The sequence below is a fragment of the Stenella coeruleoalba genome (genome assembly GCF_951394435.1).
Source record: "Stenella coeruleoalba genome assembly, chromosome: 8".
In the NCBI taxonomy this organism is placed as follows: Eukaryota; Metazoa; Chordata; class Mammalia; order Artiodactyla; family Delphinidae; genus Stenella; species Stenella coeruleoalba.
In genome coordinates, this window is record NC_137154.1 from 13741196 (window position 1) to 13769161 (window position 27966).

At 41.9% G+C, this 27966-nt stretch overlaps 1 protein-coding gene across 9 annotated transcripts in view; it reads left to right on the plus strand.

Moving 5' to 3' along the window:
• AMBRA1 (autophagy and beclin 1 regulator 1) overlaps positions 1-27966 on the plus strand; it is a 175907-nt gene that overhangs the window by 105407 nt on the left and 42534 nt on the right. For all 9 annotated transcript variants that reach the window (XM_079928471.1, XM_079928478.1, XM_079928479.1 and 6 more), the window contains one exon: positions 25816-25926. In XM_079928471.1, coding sequence (XP_079784597.1) covers positions 25816-25926 — 111 coding nt within the window. The remainder of the gene's footprint in view (positions 1-25815; positions 25927-27966) is intronic.

Consider the following 27966-nt stretch of genomic DNA (forward strand, 5'->3'; position numbering starts at 1 on the left):
TTTTTTCATAATTAATTAATTTATGTATTTTTGGCTGCGTTGGGTCTTCATTGCCACGCACAGGCTTTCTCTAGTTGCGGCGAGTGGGGGGCTACTCTTCATTGTGTACGGGCTTCTCATCGTGGTGGCTTCTCTTATTGTGAAGCATGGGCTGTAGGCACACGGGCTTCAGTAGTTGTGGCACGTGGACTCAGTAGTTGTGGCTCGCGGGCTCTAGAGTGCAGGCTCAGTAGTTGTGGTACACGGGCTTAGTTGCTCTGCAGCATGTGGGATCTTCCTGGACCAGGGCTTGAACCCATGTCCCCTGCATTGGCAGGCGGATTCTTAACCACTGCACCACCAGGGAAGCCCCTCAGACATTTTTCTAAATTCTTTCCACTTTGAATGGCCCACAACCTTCTTATGTTTAATACGTTGAAAGCCAAACTTTCTCCCACTCCCTATTTTTAGTAATTTTACCAACATTCTTCTTGATGCCCAGGTGCTAGGCCTGTAAATTTTTGTGGGTTATTACTTCACCCCAGCTACCTATATTCCGTTTCCTACCATGTATAGGTGATTCATCCCTACTGGAGTGTCTCATTGTTTCTTCTTTCTCTTCTCACTATTCTAACCCTGATTCTGGCCATTGTCATACCACTGCAGTTTTCTTTCTGGTGGCTCCCTGTTTCTAGTCTTCCCACCTTTAAAATATTTGCCAGGGGCTTCCCTGGTCGCACAGTGGTTAAGAATCCACCTGTCAATGCAGGAGACACGGGTTCGAGCCCTGGTCCGGGAAGAACCCACATGCCACGGAGCAACTAAGCCCGTGCGCCACAACTACTGAGCCTGCACTCTAGAGCCCGCAAACCATAACTACTGAGCCCACGTGCCACAATTACTGAAAGCCGTGCGCCCAGAGCCTGTGCTCTGCAACAAGAGAAGCCACCGCAATGAGAAGCCTGCGCACCGCAACGAAAGAGTTGCCTCCACTCACCACAACTAGAGAAAGCCCACGCACAGCAACAAAGACCCAACGCAGCCAAAAATAAATAAATATGCTCATTGTATAAAGAGAATGGGAAAAGAAGGCTTACGACTAGCAACTTACGACAACATTTCTCCTCCAGAAGAAACAAAATTGTATGTGAAAGGCAATATAAATTTATTATACTATTCCTGTATGCTATGAATATTTATATAGTCATAATACTGTAAATAATTAACATTATTTAACCTAAAAATGGGGTATAACTATTTTGGTAGGATGAGGGAGGAAAGAGAGCAGGAGAAATCATTTCCCATCTTAGGAAGCCAGTAGATAATTGCTGAAATTGAAAAATTAGTAACAGCAGAAATATGACAGTTAATTATCAGAAGAAAAACAGCTAAAAGATTTGGAAAGTAATTGCTTCTGGAGAGCAGAAATCAAGGGAGAGGATGGAGCAGGAGGCTGCTCTTTAACTTTATTAACCTTGTAATACTCTTTAACTTTTAAAATTATGTGTATGTAGTATTTTGATAAAAATTGAAATTTAAAAGCTATCCACCTTGTAATTCCCTTACTCAAAAAATTTCAAAGAGTTTCTATTTCCTGCTGTACAGATGGTAAATTCCTTGTCATTTTTTAAGCCTCATATTATATTCTGCTTTATATGAGCCTTTGCTTCCCACTGAACTGATACTAGCCCTTGAACCCTGATTCACCTTGAGCAGTAGCCTCTTTCTTCCTTGAATCATTCTCCCCCTCTCCTCCTTTCCAAATCCTTTCCTCCTTCCTTTAAGCCCTAGCTCCTATTTCTTCCCTAAGCTTTCCTGGTTTCCCCTCCCCAAGCCCAGTGACCTTTCCTAAACAGCTGTGGCTCTAGTCATCTGTACCATTCATTAGACACTTAAGTGGCCTTTTCTTGTTTGTAATTTTTTTTTTTTTTTTTTTTTTTTTTTTTTTTTGCGGTACGCGGGCCTCTCACCGTTGTGGCCTCTCCCGTTGCGGAGCACAGTCTCCGTACGTGCAGGCTCGGCGACCATGGGTCACGGGCCCAGCCGCTCCGCGGCATGTGGGATCTTCCCGGGCCGGGGCACGAACCCGCGTCCCCTGAATCGGCAGGCGGACTCTCAACCACTGCGCCACCAGGGAAGCCCTGTAATTTTTTTTTTAAGATAATTTCTGAGATGGATTATTTTTTTTTTTAATTTATTTATTTATGGCTGTGTTGGGTCTTCGTTTCTGTGCGAGGTCTTTCTCTAGTTGTGGCAAGCGGGGGCCACTCTTCATCGCAGTGCGCGGACCTCTCACTATTGCAGCCTCTCTTGTTGCAGAGCAGGAGCACAGGCTCCAGACGCGCAGGCTCAGTAGTTTTGGCTCACGGGCTTAGTTGCTCTGCGGCGTGTGGGATCTTCCCAGACCAGGGCTCGAACCCGTGTCCCCTGCATCGGCAGGCAGACTCTCAACCACAGCGCCACCAGGGAAGCCCCTGTAATGTTTTTGACATAACTCTTATCTCCCCAACTGGATTATTGGCTTCAGCCAAGCAAGAAGGACATCATATTACCATTTTATGTACATCTTCCACTATGTATGTTTGATAGATATATGTTTAATATTCAGTTCTCATTCAGCCATCAAAAAGCCTCTGGTTTGAGATCACTACTCTATTCTGGGCATGTCTCAGGACTCCGTACTTTGGTCTAAAACTCTATCTCTGTCAGCCTTAGTGAGGTTGAAAGCCAAGGTTTTATCTCTTTGCTGGTGATACTGTCATTGGTTGGCACAGTGTGCCTGTTTTTATAAAACAACATGGATGGTGATTTAGGGCAGAGGATATATTGGTTGAGGGTGTGGAATCTGGATTGGCTGGTTTGCATGCTTGTAGGCAATTGTTTGCTATCTCTAGGAATTAACTAATACAGGGAGGGGCAGTCTATCAGTCTGTGTGGCCCCCAAGATATCAAAGCACCATAAAATATAGAAAACAAAACCCACTTAATACAGTGACGCGCACACACACACAAAATTTAATTTGCTATTTCAGTGGTTTCTTGGAGCTCCTGAAGACTGTCTGTAGACCCAGTGTTTAAAACCCAGTCTGGGCCCTGGGAGCTCTATGCCTTTGAATACAGTAGTTGAGTTTAGGCTACCTCTTCATAAGAAGGTCTGTAGTTAACAGAGTGTAGCAGCTGCTCAATTTTTTATGGTAAAGCTTTCCTTTCTACTTTCTTTTGACTTTTACCCTAAGAGCTTATTTGTGGGTATTTTGTGCCAAGAGGGATAAGCCTGTATCCCCTAATTGCTACATCAAGTCTGTACTCCTAGGACCTCCTGATGACATTTTAAATACATGGAAATTTGAATGCATGAACTGTCTGGTGCTGATTCTTTGCTGCATTTCTGCTCTGGCACCTGCTCCTCTCTACTTGGAGTTTATCCCATTGCCTAATTCTGTACATTGTCTCCAAACCTTTCATTAAGCATTGTTGGAAATTTTGCTTTTTAACCTCAGCATCCCCGCTTATCTTTTCAACAGAAACAGAACTGTCTCTGGCTACTAGGCATTTCCTTGAGTGAAAAGCTCCCCATCTCGCCTTTTCTGACTTTTCAGAGCATGAAATGGCTGTGGTAATCCTGTTGGCCTCAAGGCAAGAGCCTTGCAGAGGCAGACAAAGGGGACACCGTGCTCCCAGCTCAGATCCTCCAGAGGCCAAAGGCAGAAACTTTTTAACCTTAAACCAGCTTGCAGTGGAAAACCTGGCCACCCCTGCTTTGTTTTGGCTGCAGTTAAGAAGGAAGTAAATTCCTAGAGTGTTTCTCCTGCATGTAACCATCAATTTCTTAGTGCCCTGAGTACTGTATTTTGTAGATTTCCAGAGGTTGGGTACTTTCCTAGAGTTCAGAAATCAAACAAAAGTGGTTTTAGGAATTCTGGAGGTGTCCTTCTGCTGGTTGAATGGATATTTCTCAAAGCCAAAGGTACTCTGGCTCCAAGGCAACAAACTGAGTTGCAACTGTGTGGTTTGTGCAAAGTGCTATTTTTAGGGCACAAGGACTGAGAGGTACTTAAGTCTCTCACAGGGATTTAAGATAGTCCGTACTCCGCTAACAATATAGTAGTAAGAGTCTACACATAGTCAAAGAAACCTTTGTTTCTGTGCTTAATACAGAGTTATCGCACACCTTCTGTGGCAGAGCATCAAGATATTTCATACAGAGATGAGAAAATCATGTGTTGTCTTCCTGTCAAAAGAACCTATTTATGGGAATTCCCTGGTAGTCCAGTGGTTAGGTCTCGACTCTTTCACTGCTGGGGGCCCGGGTTCAATCCCCTGGTCAGGGAACTAAGATCCTGCAAGCCGCATGATGTGGCCAAAAAACAAACAGGGAACCTATTTATAATGGAGTGTGGGGATTCAGGTCCAGGGAAAGTGTTGAGCAGGAACAGAGCAAGTATACTTGGCTTACAGATTTTGAGTTGGATCTCTGGTGGACTGAATTTTGTACTTGTCTTAAGTGGACTGAATAATGGCAGAGTCCTGCCTGGACAGGAGGGTAGGAGATAGAGCAGAAGGAATATGACAGAATAAGAGAGAGAATCAAAATGCTATGGGGCTTCCAAAGAGAGGATCATGTCAGGTTAATGAAATCAGTAGACTTCTTGGAAAAAGGGATTGGGAGAGTCCTTGATCAGGGACGGGGGTTGGGGGAATTTTAGGAAACATTTGTTAGGAGAGAGAGGAAAGAGTCTAGATAGTAGGAACAGTATGAAGCAAAGTATAAAAGTGGAGATATATTTAAAACATATTTCCAGAAACACATGACTAATGAGCAGTAAGAGATAAGCACAGAAATGTAGATGGCAGACAGATTGTTGAGGGCCTTGAATAACAAACCAAGGAACCAAGCTCAGTTTAGGCAACGAGGAGCCATTAGAGATTTTTGAGCAGGTGAGTGACACAATTAAAACTCTGCTTTTAGGGCTTCCCTGGTGGCACAGTGGTTGAGAGTCCGCCTGCCGATGCAGGGGACACGGGTTCGTGCCCCGGTCCGGGAAGATCCCACATGCCGCGGAGCGGCTGGACCTGTGAGCCATGGCCGCTGAGCCTGCGCGTCCGGAGCCTGTGCTCCGCAGCGGGAGGGACCGCAGCAGTGAGAGTTCCGCGTACCGCAAAAAAAAAAAAAAAAAAAAAAGATGGATTGGAGTGAGGAGAGTGGAGAGGAAGATAGATAGATGGTTTTGTAAAGGACAAGGGCCCATAGCTTAGTGGTAACTGCAAGATTCTTTCATGATGTTACTTACTCACACCCTAAGTGGCCTATAGAGAAGTTTGCATGTTGTCATGCATTCTTTATGATGACTACGGACAGAGTTCGTCTTTAAAAGGTAAGGGTACCATCATGCTCACTGGCTTTCAGGCATCCCTGAAGAGTGATAGCAGGCCCAGTGTTTCCTTAGGAGTTTATCTCAGCAGCTCTGGCAGAAAGGAAGAGACTAAAACATATCTTAAACTCCTTTGCTTTCCCTTGTGAAATATCCCTTTCAAAAACTAGAATTTTGCCACAGGCCTGTCTCAGAAATTTATCTAACCTGACATTAAAAATAAATCTTAGGTTTCTTCAAGGTAAGATTTTTTTTTTTTTTTTTTTGTGGTACGCAGGCCTCTCACTGCTGTGGCCTCTCCCGTTGCGGAGCACAGGCTCTGGACGTGCAGGCTCAGCAGCCATGGCTCATGGGCCCAGCCACTCCGCAGCATGTGGGATCTTCCCGGACCGGGGCATGAACCCGTGTCCCCTGCATTGGCAGGCGGACTCTCAACCACTGCGCCACCAGGGAAGCCCTGGTAAGATGTTTTAAGGTGGCATCTAAGAGAAAAGCTTAGGGCTGGGCATCTGTTTGTACATTTCATCTGTGCAGACAGACTGTTCCTAGTGTGAACCCAGGAAGCCTATGGCCTTAGAGCCTCCGCTTTTGTTGGGTACAAAGTTTGTGTGACCATATGCCATTCATAGCTGCCTGCTGGATGGTTTCACCAGTGCAGTAGCTCAGGCTTTACATGGTATAAACTTGATTCAGTGAGACACAGGATATGTTTCTGTGGGAGAAATCTTTCATGTCAAGAATTCCAAGTAAACGGAATATGGCCATCTCTGCCCACCTTTGGAATTTAGTGGGACTCCACATCCCAGAGTATTTCACTTTAGCCAATTGCTGCCTCACCCGTTCTTTGTTGGACAAGGCTTGAGATTGTGGGGAAGCATTTAAAATAAAGGTCTTTACCTTGTGTCCCCAGCTTCTTGCTTGTTTACTTCCCTCCTATCCCCTTTCTCCCTCCCTTCAATAGTGAGAAATTTTTTTAATATAAAGAAGTATAAATACATACATACAGGCACACAAATATATAACAAGCATCTGTGCCGCCACACCAAGATTTAATAGTTGTTAACAGTTTGCCCTGCTTGCCTCAATTCTTTTTTTTTTTTTCTGGCTGCCACGCAGCATGCAGGATCTTAGTTCCCCCGACCAGGGATCGAACCCATGCCCCCTGCAGTGCAAGCGGGGAGCCCTAACCACTGGGCCTCCAGGGAATTTCCCCCCTCAGTTCTTCTTCTTTTTTTTTTTTTTTAATGTGGAACACTTCACGAATTTGCGTGTCATCCTTGCGCAGGGGCCATGCTAATCTTCTCTGCATTGTTCCAATTTTAGTATATGTGCCGCCGAAGCGAGCACCCCCCTCAATTCTTAAAAATAAAATCTTTTTAGATAAAGTCGAAGTTCCCTTTGACTTCCATAATTATATTTCCCGTTCTACCTAGAGGCAGCCTCTATCATGAATTTGGTTTATATAATTGCAGTCCCTCTTTTATAACTTAATATGTTAGTAAAATATCATTGCTTTGTGTTTGTTTTTTTTAATTTATTTATATTTTTGGCTGCGTTGGGTCTTCATTGCTGGGCGCGGGCTTTCTCTAGTTGCGGCGAGCAGGGGCTACACTTTGTTGCAGTGTGCAGGCTTCTCATTGCGGAGACTTCTCTTTGTTTTGGAGCATGGGCTCTAGGCACATGGGCTGCAATACTTGTGGCTCGCGGTCTCTAGAGCACAGGCTCAGTAGCTGTGGTGCACGGGCTTAGTTGCTCCGCGGCATGTGGGATCTTCCTGGACCAGGGCTCGAACCTGTGTCTCCTGCATTAGCAGGTGTATTCTTAACTACTGCGCCACCAGGGAAGCCCTGCTTTGTGTTTTAAGAGTTGTATTTTTATAAATGGTATCATACCATATGTATCATTTTTACAACTTTTATAATTCAATATTATGTTTTTCATCAATCCACAATGACACAGTTTGATTGATTTGGTTTGTTCCTTTTAATTATTGCCCAGTATTCATTTATATACATTATTCCCTATTGAAGAACATGAAACTTTCTAGATTTTTACTATAACAACATGCCTTGAACTTCCTTGACATATGTCCTTGTGAACATCTGTAGCATTTTTTGTAAGATATTCACCCAGAGGTGGAATTGTTCTGACTCCTTTTTAGTCAAATAGCACAGATTTATTGGTTACCAAAGACATAACCCTCTTCTTAGATGTATGAAGGGCATCTCAGAGTATCATTCTGTCACTTGGTAAAAATGGAAAACTTGAGGTTTTTGAATTTTATTGCAAACCCAGGATCAAGGAGTTTTTCTCAAGTCCTTCAACCAATTAGCTTCATAGAACAAATAAATGTATATGTTGAATATAGGGGATATTAAATGGTAAAACGTACACGTTTTCCATAGGTCATTATAAAGGTAACTTCTCACTCTTCCTGTTTTCCCTTTTAAATCTTGTTTAAAAAAACCCCAAAACTGGGCTTCCCTGGTGGCGCAGTGGTTGGGAGTCCGCCTGCTGATGTAGGGGACGCGGGTTCATGCCCCGGTCCCGGAGGATCCCACATGCCGCGGAGCGGCTGGACCCGTGAGCCATGGCCGCTGAGCCTGTGCGTCCGGAGCCTGTGCTCCGCGACGGGAGAGGCCACGACAGTGAGAGGCCCGCATACCGCAAAAAAAAAACAAACCCCAAAACCAAACAGGTCCATTGTAATTCAGCTAATATCAAAATATGTACTGTAAAATGCTTAAGTCTCTCCTCACCACTCTTATCCTCAGTCCCATTCCCCAAAGGGAATTCTAAGTCCTGCGACTGTACAGTATTTAAAATTTAAGTATAAAGTTGACCCCTTTCTCTCAAGGAGTTCACCATCTTTGGAGTATATCTTTCCAAATTTTTCTCTATGCCTCATCACACACATATATATTTATATACCTATTTTTTTTTTCATTTTGTTTTTTTATAGAGATGGGATCATACAGAACAATATATCAAGGACATCTTTCTGTGTCGGTACATATAGATCTACTTTATTCTCTTGGATGGCTGAATGGTGTTCCATAATATAATTGACCATAGTTTGTTAAGCTGTTTTTTTCTCGATGGATGTTTCAGTTTATTTATAATTAAAGACATGCTCTTTTTGCAAACTGTAATTGCTTAGTCCCATTCCTGGATGTATATACTGGACTGAAAATTAACATATGATTTGGTTCTTTATAATTCAGCCTGTCCCTATAATAGATATAGATAGTAAGGACTGTCTAGGGCATGTCTTCTCACTTGTGGAAGGACAGTTCATAAGGCTAGCAGTGACCTTCCTTGCAGCTCCCATTGGTGCTCCTCACGCTTTGTAACTGTATGAATGGCAAAATTCTAAGTTCTGCGACTGTACAATATTTAAAATTTAAGTGAAAAGTTGACCCCCTTCTCTCAAGGAGTTCACTATCTTAAAGAAGAAAGAGACCAGGCAGTATCAACTGAAAATTGATGGCTAAGTGTACACAGAGATATAAACACTTGAACTCATTGCAGACTTTATATACAGGTAACCTACAAGATGACAAATGTTTTGTGTTATGAAAATGGCTAATGCTGTGTGGGGAGGGATTTCTCCCTAATTCTGAAAAGCTTCCAGAAGGAGGTGAGATTTTATTTAGATTTTATCCAGATTGTTGTCTAGCTTCTAGGTGCATCCTTCTAAGCAGTATCTCAATATGGGGCTTGTTAATAATGCTTTTCCACTTTGTGCCTGATATTAATGTCTGAACAGTGGATTTTAATTAGAAACTATTTCAAATTAGCTATCTTTATGTGACAAGTGTTGTTCTCCCAGGATCCCAGAGCACATGCCTGGCTCTGGGGACTACTCACGTTTCCGAGCAGTTTGTGGTTTGAAACAGGCCCATTTACCAAGGTCTCTCGCACTTATTTTTGCTCCAGACTTTCCACCAGTTGGTGCCTGCACTTTAGAACAAAGGTCTAGAATCTTTTTTCCACCTCTGATCTGGAAAAAAACAGCCAGGCTGGGCCAGTAGGACAGAATGTCTTTTTGAGTATCTTAAAGGATCTAGTTACTAAGATTTTTGTCAGGCTCACTTTTAGCATAATCAGGATGTAGTTTTTACAAAATGCTCAACCATCTTCCTTTAAGCAGCTGCCGCCACATGGATTAGGAATTACTAACCTTTTGACCTTACTCAAAAAACCCTAGTCCCTTTACAAAAACTAAGTCAGCTGGATGCTTTATCTCAGTGTCGCAAGTCCTAAAATATGCAATATTTCCCTTGCACTAACTTGCAGGAAACCCATATGATCCTCGACCTTATAGATGTTTCCTTCACTCCAAAGTGAATGTGCAGTTGGCAGTCAAGACTGAGTATTGTATTCTGTATCCACTTTTTGATCTAACTTCACCTTTGCCCTCCAAGCCCAAGGGGCTTCTTTGTTGGCCCTCAGAGCTTACTCAGCCTTTCTGTCCCTGGGTAAATAGTAATGTGGCAGTGATTGCAGTGAAGTGACACCATGCTGTCCTTGCAGCTCGAGTCTCCTCTAAACTGAGTGAGCCAGGCTTGAGTTAGAGTCTCAGAGGCTTGGGGCCTCTGTGCCTTCCCCTCTGGGAGCAGCCTGTGGCCTCTTTCTTATATGCTGGCCCCAACTGACTCAGCCCAGTAATGCCGTACCCCGAAATGTACAGGTGTGATTTGACAGGAGCTTTTCACCCTTTACAAACTGGGCCTCCTAATGAGAATGTAGGCTCATAGAGCAATAATTCACGTGTAGGTGGCCTGTAAGGAAAGTTTTAACAAAAGAGTTGGTTGAGAAGCTGATTTATTTTCTTGCTTTAACTCTCTTGTCATGTGCTGAGTGGGGGCGTAAGAGGAGGGGCGGGTGGGGAATGGTGCTGCTGAAAGCATTTGTCTTCATTTCTGCCATCTCCCAGTGTTTATTACCCTGTGATCGGCAGATGAGGAAAGCTGCCAGTCAAACCCACGTTCAGCACATTTCCATTTCCCTTCATTGCAGATTTTAGGCTTTTGAAATTTGCATCCTCTTTGCAGCAGTAAAGGTCGTTTCCCTCCTGCTGCTGACAAGCCCAAGACCCTCTGGTCCAATTCTTCTCACTTGTGCTTCCACCAAACAATAAAAGCCGCAGGAGCCTCAGCAATCTAAGACAGGTGATTGGTGAGAGCTGTTCAGTGTTTGAGTCGGTCAGTCGCTCTCTTTATCTTTCTCTCTCACCTCTTATCTCCCTCAGTACTTTTCCCCGCCTCCCCCCACCCCATCTCTGCCCATCCGTCTGCTGCTCAGGCACCCACTGTAAGCAGCCCCGTTGTGCAACGGTGAGATGATGACAGCTTTCCGGACTCCTTTCCTGGCTTCACTCGGGGACCTGCCTAAGCCAGTGTCCTTCCAGCAGCAGAGGTTGCTAGGACCTAAATATAGGAAATGCCAGGTTGTGGGGGATGTGGAAGTGGAGGTAGAGTAATTCTTAATACTCTCATCCACCTGCATGTCTTCAGTCAGAAGTAGAGGCTTTGAGGAAATCCCTGCCTGGTGGGAGTCAACGCAAGGTTTTTTGTTTTTGTTTTGGGGTTGTTGGGCTTTTTTTTCCTCCGTTTCTCCTGAACACATTGGGGTTTGGAATGCTGTTCCTAAATATCTTTCGGTAGCATGTGTTCTTGTGAGCTTATTTGTGTTTGTCTTAAATAATGTTTGTGGGTGGAAGAAAGGTAATGATATTCATTTCTTTGAAAATGGATGTTCTGCCTTCATAATTACTTTTCCCAATTACATCATTAGTGTAAGTGTAGATAATTGCTTCATTAGGACATACATATCGAAGAAGGGGAGGTCTACAGAATGGGTGATGAAAACAGGCCTCAACGTCTTCATCTACCCACGCAGGAGCATCTTAGCTTGACTTCAGAGAGCTAGCAGGTACCAGTCACCCTGCCAACAGTCAAGATTAATCCTGGGTTTTAATGTGATAGAAGGAAGGAGTGAGGACCCAGTGAAGAGCAGCTTACTCCTTTGCTTTAGGCTGGTGATGCTTTGCTGAACTCCTGCTGACACTGGTACCAACAAGGCACCGTGATTTAATCATTGACGATCTCTGAACTGGGAAGCAAAGTAGTCTTGTGGCAGCCCCACCACCTTTGGACTTTCTGGAGCTTTCTAGGACTATTGGCATGAGCCCTGTGCTCTGTTTGACCTCTTTGAATGACTTTTTTTTTTTTTTTGGAATGGCTTTTTAAGGGGAAATGGCCATGCCAGGCCTAGAAGTTACATTCTCCCATCAGACCTAAGGACCACCTGTAGGTTTGAATATGACTGATTTCACACCATGTCTGTGAATGACTTTATGTGTGCGCTATCTAGTTGTGCATTCTTTTTTTTATATAAATTTATTTATTTTATTTTACTTTTTTTTTTTTTTTCTGGCTGCGTTGGGTCTTCGTTGCTGCGTGCGGACTTTCTCTAGTTGCAGCGAGTGGGGGCTACTCTTCGTTGCGGTGCGCGGGCTTCTCATTGCGGTGGTTTCTCGTTGCGGAGCACGGGCTCTAGGTGCACGGGCTTCAGTAGTTGTGGCATATGAGCTTCAGTAATTGTGGCACGCAGGCTCTAGAGCTCAGGCTCAGTAGTGTGGCACACGAGCTTAGTTGCTCTGCGGCATGTGGGATCTTCCCGGACCAGGGCTCGAACCCATCTCCCCTGCATTGGCAGGCAGATTCTTAACCACTGCACCACCAGGGAAGCACTGTGCATTCTCTCTTTTAAGACACATTAAAAACGAATGCCAATACTACATACGTGTTTCCACTTATATGAGGTATCTAAAGTAGTCAGATTGATAGAAACAGAAAGAATTGTGGTCTGAGGGGAGAGTGAAAAGGGAAGTTGTTTAACGGGTATAGAGTTTCAGGTTTGTAAGTGTAAGATGAAAAAGTTCTGTTTCACAACAATGTGAATATACTTAACACTACTGAACTGTAACTGTAACTAACTGTACACTTAAAAATGGCTTAGATGGTAAATTTTATGTTATGTGCTTTTTGCCACAATTTTTAGAAAAGCTAATATCAGATTCTGTGTACTACTTACTCCATATAGGAAGGCTCTATCCACTGCTCTGGCCCTAATGACCATCAGGTTAATTTCTCTTCCTCCTCTTGGCCTGTTACAAAGCTTACTCTGCTATGGCCACATAATCCTGGTTTGAATTGTTGTTTTGAGAAAAATTTCGACGACACTGTGATGCGTAGAAATCTTTCATAGCTGTTTCTTTCCCCTTCCTTGCACAGTATCTGTATTCCAGGCCTTACTAATATCCTTGTTGAGTTCACAGGCTATATAATTTATTATTTTGTTGGCCTCATCTAATGCCTTTGACCTCAACAATTCTTTCTTGGGTCTGCTCCTAAAGTTCATGATTTGTATGTGGACTAATGCTACCCTTGTTTTTATGAGCAGGAGCTTTAGAGCCTTTAGGAGTTTACTGGACAATAAAATTATGTTGGTTTAGGGACCCAATTCCTGCTAAGAGCACGTATAGTCGGGAATTCTCTGGCGGTTCAGTGGTTAGGACTCCGTGCTCTCACTGCCTAGGGCCCAGATTCGATCCCTGGTTGGGGAGCTAAAAACCCCACAAGCTGCAGGGTGCGGCCCCCCCAAAAAAAGAGACACATATAGTCAATGACATCTGTATCTACAAAATACTTACCCTTTAATTTATGTTAAATATGTTTCGGACCTGGGAATTCTCTGGTGGTCCAATGGTTAGGGCTCCACACTTTCACTGCCGAGGGCGCAGGTTCCTGCAAGCTGCACAGTGAAGCTGAGGGAGGGGAAAATTTTATATGTGTGTGTGTGTGTGTATATATATGTATATATATTTCGGATCTTTACCATATAATGGTTGATCTCAACATCAGTTTCATTGACCAGTTAGAGCAGTTATTAAACAGCCTAAGTCTGATAGACCACATACCTTACTGAGAATATTTCCTATGTCATAATTATAGTCACCCATATGATATTTTGGGGGGTCTTTTTTTGTTTTAATTTATTTTTTATTGAGGTAACATTGGTTTATAACATTATATAAGTCTCATGTGTGGAATATAAAAAATAAAACAAAAATAAGTGAACAAACCAAACCAAACCAAACCAAACATGTGGATACAGAGAACAGAGTAGTGGGGTTTTATTTTGGTGTTTTTACAGAAAATGATGTCCCCTAATACTCCTCTTATCTTTTATTTTAGCCTCAGAAAAAAGCAAAGACTCGCTTCAGCTATAGGTGATATATTCAGAATTGTTTTGTTTTGTTTTGTTTTAATTTATTTTTGGCTGCGTTGAGTTTTCATTGCTTCGCGTGGGCTTTCTTCTAGTTGCGGTGAGCAGGGACTGCTCTTTGTTGCAGCGGGCAGGCTTCTCATTGCGGTGGCTTCGTGTGGGCTTCAGTAGTTGTGGCATGTGGGCTCAGTAGTTGTGGCTCACGGGCTCTAGAGCACAGGCTCAGTAGTTGTGGCACACGGGCTTAGTTGCTCCGCGGCATGTGGAATCTTCCAGGACCAGGGCTCAAACCCGTGTCTCCTGCATTGGCGGATTCTTAACCACTGCGCCACCAGGGAAGACCCCAGAATTGATCTTTGAAAGCCTACTTTTTCCTTCCTTTGGAAGGACATAAATCTGTTTCCCTCAACACTTTTATGATTGCTAGGTTCCATGCAGTGTGTTTTCTATAAATAAAAACTATTATCTTAATCTCATGTGAACCTGTGGTTCAGTTATAAAAACATACAGTGGAACATTATTCGACCATAAAAAGGAATGAAGTACTGATAAATGCTAAAACATGTATGAACTTTGAAAAAATTATGCTAAATGAAAGAAGCCAGACACAAACAGCCACTTATTGTATGATTCCATTCACATGAAATGTCCAAGAGAGGCAAAATTATACAGACAGAAAATAGATTCACTAATCTCTTCCCTTGCTTAGGGCAAGGGAGGGAGTGGGGCAGAGGGGAGGGGAGTAGCTGCTAATGGGTAAGGTATTTTGGAAGCTAGGGAATGATGAAAATATCCTGAAATTAGGTAGTAGTGACGGTTGTTGTAAATTTGATTTTGATAATGGTTGCACAATTGTGAAATATACTAAAACCCCTTAAATTATATGCTTTAATTAGGTAAATTATATGATATGTGAATTATATCATAATAAAGCTGTTATTTTTAAACAAACTACATATAGTTTGGTCATTTTCCTCAATGTCAAAACCATAAATGAGAACTAAGAGAAACATCTACCCTTGGAGGAAGTCTTGTTATTTGCCACCAGGAACTCTTTCCAGGTCCCCAGGCTATAGAATAGTTGACTATGATCTTGGATGAGACTTTTTAAATTGGTGATAAGGTGATAAAGTGAGAGTTACAACATGCTTAGTTATATACTCCTTCATGGAACAGATTTAAAGACTGCATTTTTTTTTAAAAATATTTATTTATTTATTTTTGGCTGCATTGGGTCTTCATTGCTGTGTGGGCTTTCTCTGGTTGTGGCGAGCGGGGGCTACTCTTCGTTGCGGTGCACAGGCTTCTCATTGTGGTGGCTTCTCTTGTTGCAGAGCAGAGGCTCTAGGTGCGTGGGCTCAATAGTTGTGGTGCACAGGCTTAGTTGCTCCGCGGCATGTGGGATCTTCCTGGACCAGGGCTCAAACCCGTGTCCCCTGCATTGGCAGGCAGATTCTTAACCACTGATCCACCAGGGAAGTTCCTAAAGACTGCATTTAAATAAAGCTTTCTGGAAAGAGGAATAAGTATTCTTCCTAGGATGCCATTCAATATATACTTATGAAGAATGCTTTTTATGTCCAAATAATCCTGTGTTGTATTGCTCTAAGAATTATTTTTCATGGACAGAAACCAATTTATTATTTACAAAGAACTCAGACAATCTATAAAAAAAACAAAAAAACTTAAAAATACACAAAAGGTGCGGGTAAGCAGTGCACAGTAAAAGAAATAAAATGAGCCAGTAAACAAATATGGAACAAAAAGATGCTCACCAATACTCTTAAATTATTAAAGAAGTATGAAGGGCTACCAAAAGTGGAATTGCCATATTTTACTTCATAAATTGAACAAAAGTTATATTGAATACTGTTTTTTAATAATAGCATTATTGAGATGTAGTTCACATACTGTATAGTTCACCTATTTTAAGTGTACAATTCAGTGGTGTTTAGTATATTCACAGAGTTGTGCAATCATTGCCACTATCTATGTATTTCAGAACATTTTTATCACCTTGTAAAAAACCCCATGCCCATTAGCAGTCACTTCCCCCTCCCCCCTCCACTTCCCCTGCCCACTCCAGCCCTAGGCAATTTCTGATCTACTTTTTGACTGTTGCTTTGCCTATTCTAGACATTTCATGTAAATGGAATCATACAATATGTGGTCTTTTGTGGCTGGCTCTCTAAGAAGAATTTTGAAAAGTTGCTTAGTTCTTCAGTTGGATCTGCCCTGGGGTTTCCAGTTTCAGTTCTGCTGACCAATTAGCAAGCTGGTTCTTGGCTTCATATCACAACCAAGCAGAAGAGTAACTGTGTTTCTCGGCTGATGCGTGTTTTCGCCCCCAGCCCCATTCTTATTCTGCCTTCCCAGCAGCAGCACAGTCAGACGGCTGTTCTGAATTAGGCCGCCTCAAATGCAGCAATTTTATAGGACTGAGATATAATTTAATCGCTTCCTTCTTTGTAACTTGCCCTTCTTTAACCTCCCGAATTAGCTTTTCTGATAGATTTGCTAATGATTCCTATTGTTGCATATTTTCGCTGTACTGTTGAATCATACTCTTCATATCCCTGCTCCTAGAACAGATCTTGGAGAGAGCCTAAAAAGCTGTTTTGGAAAAAAGGGTCCCTGATTCTCCTTTCCAAGGAACAGGAGAGAAGAGTCTGAGAGAAGCAGAGGTAGAAAGATGTATGCAGACTTGGTAGAGCTCACCTACCATGTGACTGTCATGACTATTAAAATTTTATCCCTGGACATATTCCCAACGCTTCCAGCCTGCAAGTTGAACACAGGACTCAGAGAATGAGACTTAGCAGTTTGGTTTTTGCCATGGTTGTTTTCTTTTCTTTTTTTTTTTTTTAAAGAAGAGAAGGTTTTTTGTTTTTTGTTTTTAATATAAATTTATTTATTTATTTTTGGCTGCATTGGGTCTTCATTGCTATGCGCGGACTTTCTCTAGTTGCAATGAGTGGAGGCTACTCTTTGTTGTGGTGCGTGGGCTTCTCATCGCGCTGGCTTCTCTTTGTTGCGGAGCACGGGCTCTAGGCACGCAGGCTTCAGTAGTTGTGGCCCACGCGCTCAGTAGTTGTGGCTCGCGGGCTCTAGAACACAGGCTCAGTAGTTGTGCACGGGTTTAGTTGCTCTGCGGCATGTGGGATCTTCCTGGCCCAGGGCTCGAACCCGTGTCCTGTATTGGTAGGCGGATTCTTAACTGCTGTGCCACCAGGGAAGCCCTCCATGGTTGTTTTCTGATGGTTGGCCAGGATCACTGGATTCAAGTTTCTTTTCCCTTTCATTTTGTCTTTTGTCAGAATAATCTTCATTTACTCTTTTGCTCTGAGGCTCCAGAAGAAGAGCTCTGTGGTTGTGAGGTAGAAAGTGAACTGCTATGACTAACAGTATGCTTATGGACAGCCGCTCTTTCCACCGTTTCCTAGAACATGAATGAGAGTCTTGGGCTCTCTCTCTCTCTCTCTTTTTAAATTAATAGACTTTTTTTTAGAGCAGTCTTAGGTTTACAGAAAAATTAAGTTGAAAGTACAGACAGCTCCCATATACCTTCCTCCCTCCCCACACACCCATAGCCTCCTCCCCCACCATCAGCATCCTGCCCCAGAGTGATACATTTGTTATAATCCATGAACCAACCTTGAAACATCATTATCACCCAAAGTCCATAGTTTACATTAGGGTTCACTGTTAGTGTTGTAAATTCTGTGGGTTTTGCCAAAAATATGGTGACATGATCCACCATTATAGTACCGTACAAAATAGTTTCACTGCGACAAAAAAAGTCTCCTTGTGCTCTACCTGTACATTCCTCTCTCCCCCCCAAACTCCTGGCAACCACTGATCTTTACTGTGTCCACAGTTTTGGCTTTTCCAGAATGACATATAGTTTAGAATCATACAATATATAGCTTTTTGCTTCTTTCACTTAATAATATATACTTAAATTTCTTCCATGCTTTTTCATGGCTTGATAGCTCATTTCTTTTTAGAACTGAATAATATTCCATTGTATGGATGTACCACAGTTTATTTATCCATTCTCCTATTAAAGGACATCTTGGTTGCTTTTAAGGTTTGGCAGTTACAAATAAAGTTGCTATAAACATCTCTGTGTAGGTTTTGTGTGGACATAACGCTTTCAACTCATTTGTGTAAATACCAAGGAGCATGATTGCTGGATCATATGGTAAGAGTATGTTTAGTTTTGCAAGAAACTGCCAAACTGTCTTCCAAAGTGGCTGTACCATTTTGCATTCCCACCAGCAAGGAATGGGAGTTCCTGTTGTTTCACATCCTGTTCCGCATTTGGTGTTATCAGTGTTTTGGATTTCAGCGATTCTGACAATCGTGTAGTGGTTTCTCTTTGTTGTTTTAATTTGCAGTTCCCTGATGAGGAATGATGTTGAGCATCTTTTCATATGCTTATGTGCCTTCTGTATATCTTCTTTGGTGAGGTGTCTGTTTAGATCCTTTGCCCATTTTTTAATTGGGTTTTTTGTTATTGTTGAGTTTTAAGAGTTCTTTGTATATTTTGGATACCAGTCCTTTATCAGTTAAGTGTTTTGCAAAGATTTTCTGCCAGACTGTTGTCTCTTCATTCTCTTTAACAGTGTCTTTCACAGAGCAAAAGTTTTTAATTTTAATGAAGTAAAATTTGTCAATTTTTTCTTTTCATGGATTGTACTTCTGGTGTTGTATCTTAAAAGTCTTTGCCAAGCCCAAGGTCACCTAGATTATCTCTTATATTATCTCCTAGGAGTTAGAGTTTTGTGTTTTACGTCTAGGTCTATCCAATTTGAGTTAATTTTTTGAAAAGTGTAAGGTTTGTGTCTAGGTTTATTTTATAGTTTTGTATATGGATATCCAGTTGTTTCAGTACTGTTTTTGAAGAGATTCAGTTCTCTATTGAATTGCCTTTGCTCCTTTGTCAAAGATCAGTTTACTATATTTGTGTGGGTTTATTTCTGATCTCTTTTTTCTGTTCCATTGGTCTAGACATAGATCAAGAATAGGTCTAGACATAGATCTAGAATAGACATATTCTTTCACCAATGCCACACTATCTTGATGACTGTAGCTTTATAGTAAGTCTTGACGTCAGATAGTGTCCTCCAAATTTGTTCTTTCTTTGCATATTGCGTTGGCTATTCTGGATCTTTTGCCTTTCCAGATAAACTTTAGAATCAGCTTTTTTTTGATATTCACAAAGTAATGTTCTAGGATTTTGACTGGGATTGCATTGAATCTATAGATCCAGTTAGGAAGAATTGACATCTTAACAGTGCTAAATATTCCTATCCATGAACATGGAGTATCTCTCCAATATTTTTTCAGATCTTGTGTGATTTGTTTCATCAGATAGATCTTGTACATGTTTTGTTAGATTTATACTTAAGGTTTTCATTTTTTTGGGTGCTAATATAAATGATATTGTATTTTTAACTTCAAATTCCAATTCCATTTATTCATTTATTCATTGCTGGCATATAGGAAAGCAGTTGACTTCTATCTTGCAACTTAATATAATCACTTAATAGTTCCAGGAGGTTTTGTTTTTTGCTTGTTTGTTGTTTTATTCTTTGGGATTTTCTACATAAACAATTATGTTATCTGTGAACAAAGAAAGTTTTATCTCTTCTTCTCCAATCTGTATACCTCTTACTTTTCTTGTCTTATTGCATTAAGTAGGCTTCCAGTACAGTGTTGAAGAGGAGTGGTGAGAGGAGACATCCTTGCTTGTTCCCAGTCTTAGGGGGAAAGCATATACAGTTAACCCTTGAACAATGTGGGGAGAAAGGGACTCTGACCCCCGCACAGTTGAAAATCCATGTATAACTTTACAGTCAGCCCTCCATATCTACTGTTCCACACCCTGGATTCAGCCAACTGCAGATCATGTAGTACTGTATATGTATTTATTGAAAAAATCTGCATGTTAATGGACCCACATCGTTCAAACGCATATGTTTTTCTAGGGTCAACTGTCATTTCTCACCTTTAAATGTAGCTATGGGTTTTTTGTAGACATTGTTTATCAACTTGAGAAGTTCCCCACTCTTCCCAGTTTGATGATAGTTTTTATCAAAAATAGGTTTTAGAGTTTGTCAGGTGCCTTTTCTGTATCTATTGATATGATCATATGAGTTTTCTTCTTTATCCTGTTGATGTGATGTATCATATTATTAACTGATTTTGAAATGTTTAACCAGCCTTGCCTACTGGAATAAATCCCCATTTGGTCATAGTGTGTAACTTTTTTTTTTATACATTATTATATTCAATTTGCCAACATTTTGTTGAGCATTTTTACTTCTGTGTTCATAAAAGATATTAGACTGTAGTTCTCCTTTCTTCAATGTTTTTGTCCAGTTTTGGTATCAGGGTAGTGCTGGCCTCAGAAGCAGTCCCACTTCTGTTTTCTTGAAGAGATTATGGAGATTTGGTGTAATTTCTTCCTTAGGTGTTTGGTAGAATTTACCAATGAACCCACCTGGGCCTGGCACTTTCTGTCTTAAGAGGTTTTTAATGATTGATTCAGTGTAATAGATATAGGCCTATTCAGATCATCTGTTTCTTCTTGTGTCAATTTTGGTAGTCTGTGTCTTTCAAGGAATTGGTCCATTTCACCTAGCTTATCAAACTTGTGGGCCTTGAGTTGTTCATAATAGTCCTTTACTATCCTTTTAGTGTCCATGGGATCAGTAGTGATAGCTTGTCTTTCATTTCTGGTATTAATAATTTGTATCTTCCCTCTTTTTTTCTTTGTTAGCCTGGCTAAAGGTTTATTGATTTTATTGGTCCTTTCAAAGAACCAGCTTTTGATTTCATTGATTTTTTTTCCTCTGTTGATTTCCTGTTTTCAGTCTCACTGATTTCTGCTCTAATTTTGATTATTTCTTTTCTTCTGCTTACTTTGGATTTAATTTGCTCTTCTTTTTGTTTCCTAAAGTGGAAGTTTAAATTATTGATTTTAGATCTTTCTTCTTTTCTAGTATGTGCATTCAAAGCAGTAACATTCCCTCTAAACGCTGCTTTCACTACATCCCACAAATTTTAATTAGTTGTATTTTCATTTAGTTAAAAATATTTTAGGGCTTCCCTAGTGGCGCAGTTGTTGGGAGTCCGCCTGCTGATTCAGGGAACACGGGTTCGTGCCCTGGTATGGGAGGATCCCACATGCCGCGGAGCGGCTGGGCCCGTGAGCCATGGCCGCTGAGCCTGCGCGTCCGGAGCCTGTGCTCCACAACGGGAGAGGCCACAACAGTGAGGGGCCCGCGTACCGCAAAAAAATAAAAGAAAGAAAGAAAAAAATATTTTAAAATTTCTCTTGCAATGTCTTCTTTGAGCCATGTGTTACTTAAAGTGTGTTGCTTAATCTCCAAGTATTTAGAGATTTTTCAAGTTATCTTTCTGATTTCTAGTTTAATTTCCTTGTGTTCTGACAGCATACTTTGTATGATTTCAGTTCTTTTAAATTTGTTACAGTGTGTTTTGTGGACCAGAATGTGGTCTATCTTGGCCTAAGCTTTTTTTCAAGGAGAACATTACTAAGGAGTCTGGGTCCTATGCATTTGCTCTTAATTCTGAAATGAAGTGCTTCTCTTCCTTGGTCCTGGCACATTATTTGGGCCAGTCTCTTACAAAAGAACCTCTGTCTATGAGCTGTTGACTCCAGAGCTATACCTATAGAGGAGAAGCATACAGAGATTGGAGTAAATGATTAAATAATTTTAATGGTGGTCATTTATTAGACACACACTATTTGCCATCACTTTACAATTATTATTTCAGTAAGTTTTCCAAATAGCCCTATAAGTTGAAAGGATTTTTATTATCTTTTTACAGATAAGGAAACTGAGGTTCAGAGAGATTGATTTACACAAAGTGATACTAATATAGGTACTAGCAGGAAGAGTCAAAATCGGGTCCAGCTGATTCTGAAGCCCGTATTCTCAGAAACAATGTTAAAAACAGACACATGAGATCCCAGTTCAAGCCAAACTCTAATCCATGGCAGAAATGGAAAACTGGAAGTTTGCTAAAGGAATATTTGTATAATGCTGTGCCTTTTATTGGTTTCTCTCCAAAATCAGTATCTCCAACAGTTTTGGTGCCTTTAGCAGCAAGCATTCCAGTAGTAGTGCTTCCTAAGAGCACCTATCTTGGAGTAAAATGTAGGCTGTATTTATCTAACTTGGAGTTTCCCAACCAGGAATGATTTTGATCCCCAGGGAACATTTGACAATGTCTGGATACATTTTTGGTGGTCACAACTGGGTGACTACTGGCATCTAGTGGGAAGAGGCCAGGGGTACTGCTAAACATCCTGCAGTGCACAAGACCCACCCTACCCCCTAAACAAAGAATTATCTGACCCAAAATATCAATAGTGGAGGTTGAGAAACCCTGAGTCTAGCTTGTTCCATTCTGTTATTACTGAGAAAACCTTGATCCCTCAGAAATCCCTCAGCATTCTGTCAGGATTTGGTTTCCAAGGCTAAGTGCCTCCTATGTAAATACTTTGTGGGTCAGTCCATTAATTCATTCTGGCACATTTCCTGTACCTTGAGCTTAGTAGCCAGAGGCCTGTTAAATGGTTGGGCTTTTTTTTTAATAGGGAGCTACTTTTTCTTCCTGATGTTTCTTGAGAGACAGGCTCAGTTGGCCTGCAGCTCTTACAGAAGAGAACCTGGTGACAATAATCTGTTGCTGGCATCTTTAGCTCCCTAATCTATGTTTACGCAGCGCTGAAAATCAACTCTCCCTGCTGCCAGGCCCCATTCCTCCTTAACACTCTGGCACCACTGGCAGAGAATACCTCCCTAGTCTCTTCCACACAGTTCAACCATACATGATTATTTTATTGCACAGCTGTTTTCCAGAAGACGTTTCCTGAGGCATGGATATACAGGGTGCTTCTGGAGCTGTGAGTTGGAGCCTCAGTCATTTCTGTTCCAGTTGCAGATATATCCACAGCGCTCTTAAAGCATCTGGTATTTTCCTTAACTGTTTTCCTGTTTGTAGCTCTCGTCCTCTCCCCCAGATTTTAAGCTCCTACGATATGGGGTTTGTTTTTTCAATTTTTTTCGTATCCTGTCTTAGGAACTAGCATTTCTTTCATCATATACTAAGAAAATCAACTTGCCTTCTTCCATTTTGGGTTATATGCTTTTCTGTTAAAAGTTGGAGGAAATTATAAGGAACTAAAATCATTTGAGAGAGACTGGTGGTCAGAGGCTGATACCAACCATCTAGATAAAGATAAGCAAGCCAGAGGAACAATTCATAAACTCAATGGAATTGAGCCTGGGTCCAAATAAAACTGAATAATTCTTTCCTGAGTAGTGGACCTTGGAATTTAAAAAGTTATTTTCATTATCAAGGAGGCCTAGAAAACTCAAGAAAGTTCCTATTAAGGAAGCCCTATAGGGGAACTTCCCTGGTGGCGCAGTGGTTAAGAATCCACTTGCCAATACAGGGGACATGGGTTCGATCCCTGGTCCAGGAAGATCCCACATGCTGCGGAGCAACTAAGCCTGTGTGCCACAACTGCTTGAGCCTGTGCTCTTCAGCCCGCGAGCCACAACTGCTGAGCCCGCGTGCTGCAACTACTGAAGTCCATGCACCTAGAGCCCATCCTCTGCAACAAGAGAAGCCACCACAATGAGAAGCCCACACACCGCAGCGAAGAGTAGCCCCCGCTCGCTGCAACTATAGAAAGCCCTCGCGCAGCAACCAAGACCCAACACAGCAATAAATAGATAGATAGATGGATAGATGGATAAATAAATAAATTTATTTATTTATTTACAAAAAGAAAGTCCTATAGGTAGCTTACCCTCCTCATGACCCAGAGGTTCAGCAAAATTTCCCAAGTTAGATATCATTATTACAGAATTTTCTGTAAAGTTTAAGCAAAGGCATATATTTACCTCATTTAAGCGATATGCCACAGGGCCCTCAATAGGGATTTTTTTTTTTTTTTCTGCGTTGGGTCTTCGTTGCTGTGCACAGGTTTTCTCTAGTCGCGGCAAGCGGCGGCTACTCTTTGTTGCGGTGTGTGGGCTTGTCATTGTGGTGGCTTCTCTTGTTGTGGAGCACGGGCTCTAGGTGCGTGGGCTTCAGTAGTTGTGGCACGTGGGCTCAGTAGTTGTGGCTCACGGGCTCTAGAGCACAGGCTCAGCAGTTGTGGTGCACGGGCTTAGTTGCTCCACGACATGTGGGATCTTCCCAGGCCAGGGCTTGAACCCGTGTTCCCTGCAATGGCAGGCGGATTCTTAACGACTGCGCCACCAGGGAAGCCCCCTCAATAGGGATTTGAGGTCAGTGGGTCATTGACAGAACCCTCAAATGCTGTCTTTCTTAGGCCTTCAGAGAGATCATGACCATTTTGAACAATGTCTTTGAACCTGCAAGATTATAAAGAATGTATTGTTTGGATGGTATTGGTTTATCTAAAACAGTATTTCTCAACCTTTATTTTATCATTACCTTCCTAAGGAGCCTTTTTAGACATCTTTTTCCCTAATCACCCCCCTCCCATGAAATTTTAATATCACAGATAATGCTGTGTATCTGTTCATATACTGCAGTACTTTGGCAGGGACTGGGGATTGTACTCTCTAAGATTTTTCCCCCACCATGAATAGTTTTCACCCCCATGGGGGCAGTCCTGCCCATGTTGACGATATTTTAATCTAGAAGTATCATCATCTTGGGAATGAATTGTTTGTGCCTTTCTTAACAAATTGAAACAGGGACAAAGACTCTATCAGTAAACTAATGTTAAAAAAGAGTCTTCTCATGCAATGGCCTGAAGCAACTGAGGAAGAGTGAGAAGACTACTTTTCTCATATTTCATAGCTTATATGGAGGACATTTTCTCTCTGAACAACCTCTTGACCATCTGAGGAAAGAACAGGGAAACACCAGGAGTAGCAGAGCAATAAATGCAGCGTTCTAAAAGGAGGGAAAAAAAAAAAAAGACAAGACCCTCTTGCAGTGAAATGCAGAGGAGGAAAATGGTGATACTGAAGAATCTGGGTATAGAACTGTCCATTGTTCCAAGGTTAGTCAGCTCTAACAAGTTCAGTTTCTCAAAGTCAGAGTTGACTTGCAGCAGAGAGTACCATTTAGGTTGTGTAGCACATAAGAATGTTCTATTCTCCCAAGAGGGTTTGGCTCTGTCTGATCAGAAGGGTGGGTGTGTATGAAATGCACCTCGGAAGGAGGAGGAGGAAGAGATGACATGTTCAAGTAAAATGAAATACAACTGCAAATTAAAGTGTCACCCTGTTTTAAAAAAATCCCTTTTTTATTTAATTGGTTACCAAGGAAAAAAATGTCATACAGAAGTGTATGTCTCAGGGAAAGTTAAACTGTGAGATGTTACAAGTGAATCTGGATTCAAGGAAGTTCTCCTGGGGTGGGGCAGGGCAGGAGTTATAAAATACTGCCTTAATAAAAATATTCTGAGGGGGAAAAGCTAGGCTCATAAATTTCTATTGTGTTACATGCCAGAGGTCCAGAAGAGATTAACAAATATTACCTCATTTGTTCTTTCCTGTCTCTCTCTATCCTATCAGCTGAATGCTGGCTGCCTCTTCCCTGGGGGAAGCCTCCTCTTGAGATGTTTTATTAGGAGGAAGGTCATATACAAAGGAGATGCTTTCTCCCAAAGGGTGCTGCTTACCACAAAGACATCCAGGGACTGAATGCTTTTCTGTGTTAATGGTGTCCTACCATTTTTCATGTGTCTTTCCCAGAATTTTTATGAACACCCATTTGTCTCTTTAGATTGTGAGCCTACCAGATAGGATATATACAGTACGTGCCACATTGTTGGCACTCAGTAAATGTTATGTAATAATGGGAAGGGGGGCTGATTTATATTATACTGTACTATACTATACTATACTATACTATACTATACTATATTGTATTATACTATATTTACATGTAGAATTGTTCTTGAGAAACATGTCTGGTTTCTCTGAGATAGAGACTTGACAGATAGGGCTTGTCAGCTTTCTTCAGCCTTAGTTGTGATTCTTTTCTCCCTTTTCTACTAATCCTAGTTTTGTCTCATGTTTGCAATGGAAACATATAGATAAACACTATAATGTGCTCTCTTTGTCTTCTCCCCAACCAGGGGCAGTGATTGGTGATGGACAGTCTGCCGTGGCCAGTAACATTGCCAATACTACCTACCGGCTCCAGTGGTGGGACTTCACTAAGTTTGACCTCCCAGAAATCAGTAATGGTAAGCCAAGGTAGAACTGGGGATACTGGTGGAAGGTCTGACTCTTACTGGTGAGCCAGAGCTCAGAAACCCACATAGCACTGGATTTTTCATCGCCTCCTTGAGCAGCTGACTGCCGTGTGCCATTTCTGCAGTTCTTCTCTGACTCTCGTTAAGCAATTCAACAAACGTGTATTGAGCACCCACCCTGAGCAGTGAACAATGCTTTGGTACAGTGATCAGAACAATGCTAAGGTGGACACCAAAATGAAGATATCTGCCCCAGGAGTTTACCGACTAGTAGTTCATTGTCGCAAGCCTAGAAGTTTGGGTGGAACTGAGAGGAAGAGAAGGAGAAGGGAGTGTAGGAACTGAGAGCCAGACCCTTGAGGAAAGACTACAGTGATGATAAACTCATTTATTAATCTAGATCTGAATAGAACAAAGGGAGTGGCCTGATTGATGTGTGATTTACAAACATGTCTGTCTGTCAGTCCATTTTCCCAGCTTCTACGAGTCCTCAATCCCATGTCCCAGTTGTTCGATTGAAACCACATCATTTTTTAAAAAATTAATTAATTTATTTATTTATTGGCTGTGTTGGGTCTTCCGTTGCTGTGTGCGGGCCCTCTCCAGTTGAAGCGAGTGGGGGCCACTCCTCGCCATAGTGCGAGGGCTTCTCACTGCGGTGGCCTCCCCTGCCACAGAGCACAGGCTCCAGGCGCTCAGGCTTCAGCAGTCTTGGCACACGGGCTTCAGTAGTTGTGGCTCGTGTGCTCCAGAGCCCAGGCTCAGCAGTTGTGGTGCACGGGCTTGGTTGCTCCACGGCATGTGGGATCTTCCCGGACCAGGGCCTGAACCTATGTCCCCTGCATTAGCAGGCGGATTCTCAACCACTGCGCCACCAGGGAAGCCCAATCACAGCATTTTAGACATCTCATTTCACTTTCTATCTGATGACGGACTCTCACACATCCTTGGGAAGTAGTGATTCAGCCTCTGCTTGAACACTTCAGATAGGTCACACTGTCTGATGAGTTGGCCCTAGTCCATCGCTGCTAAATTCCTGTTCAAATGTTTTTTCTTATACCCAGCCACCATTTCCCTTGCTGTCACTTCCTCCCATTGGTCCTAGTTCTACCTCTGAATCTCCATAGAGTAAGTTTAATGACGTCTCTTCTAAGTGACAGTTCTCAAGCTATTTGAAGATAAACTGCCATTTCCCTTTAAATCATTCTTTTTGGGCCAGAATTCCTGAGATTCCTTTTAGGATCTGTTTTTCAAATCCTTGACAGTTCTGCTCATTTCCCCTTTAAGCTTTGAGGTGGCAGAACAACGTAGAACACTCCAGATGAGAGCTGTCCAAAACAGAGTACAATGATGGTTTGGACAGTGTTAGTTCAGCTTAAGATTTCAACAGCTTTTTCTGAAGCCACTATTGAGTTTGCAGTTACTTAAAATTCCTTGATGGGACTTCCCTGGTTGCACAGTGGTTAAGAATCTGCCTGCCAATGCAGGAGACACGGGTTCGATCTCTGGTCCAGGAAGATCCCACATGCCGTGAAGCAACTAAGCCCATGCGCTACAGCTACTGAGCCTGCACTCTTGAGCCTGCGAGCCACAACTACTGGGCCCGTGTGCTGCAACAAGGGAAGCCACCGCAATGAGAAGCCTGCTCACCGGAATGAAAAGTAGCTCCTGCTCACCACAACTAGAGAAAGCCCGTGCACAGCAACGAGGACCCAATGAAGCCAAACATAAATAAATAATAAATAAATGTATTTATTTATTAAAAAAATACTTGATAACTATTAATAAACCAAGACTTTACTGTTCTGTACGACTTGTGCAGTTCGAATGTTTTAAAAACCAAAGGTTTGTATTTGTTTCTGTTAAGTTTTATCTTAATAGTGTCAATTGCTCTTCTTAGTTCCTGCCTCAACATTTTTTTGAACTTTGATTCAGCCCTTTTTTTCCCAACCTTACATCATCTTCTAATTTGATAAACATACTTTCTCTCTCTTTTTTTTTTTTAACACTAAGTACTTTAATTCTTTTTTT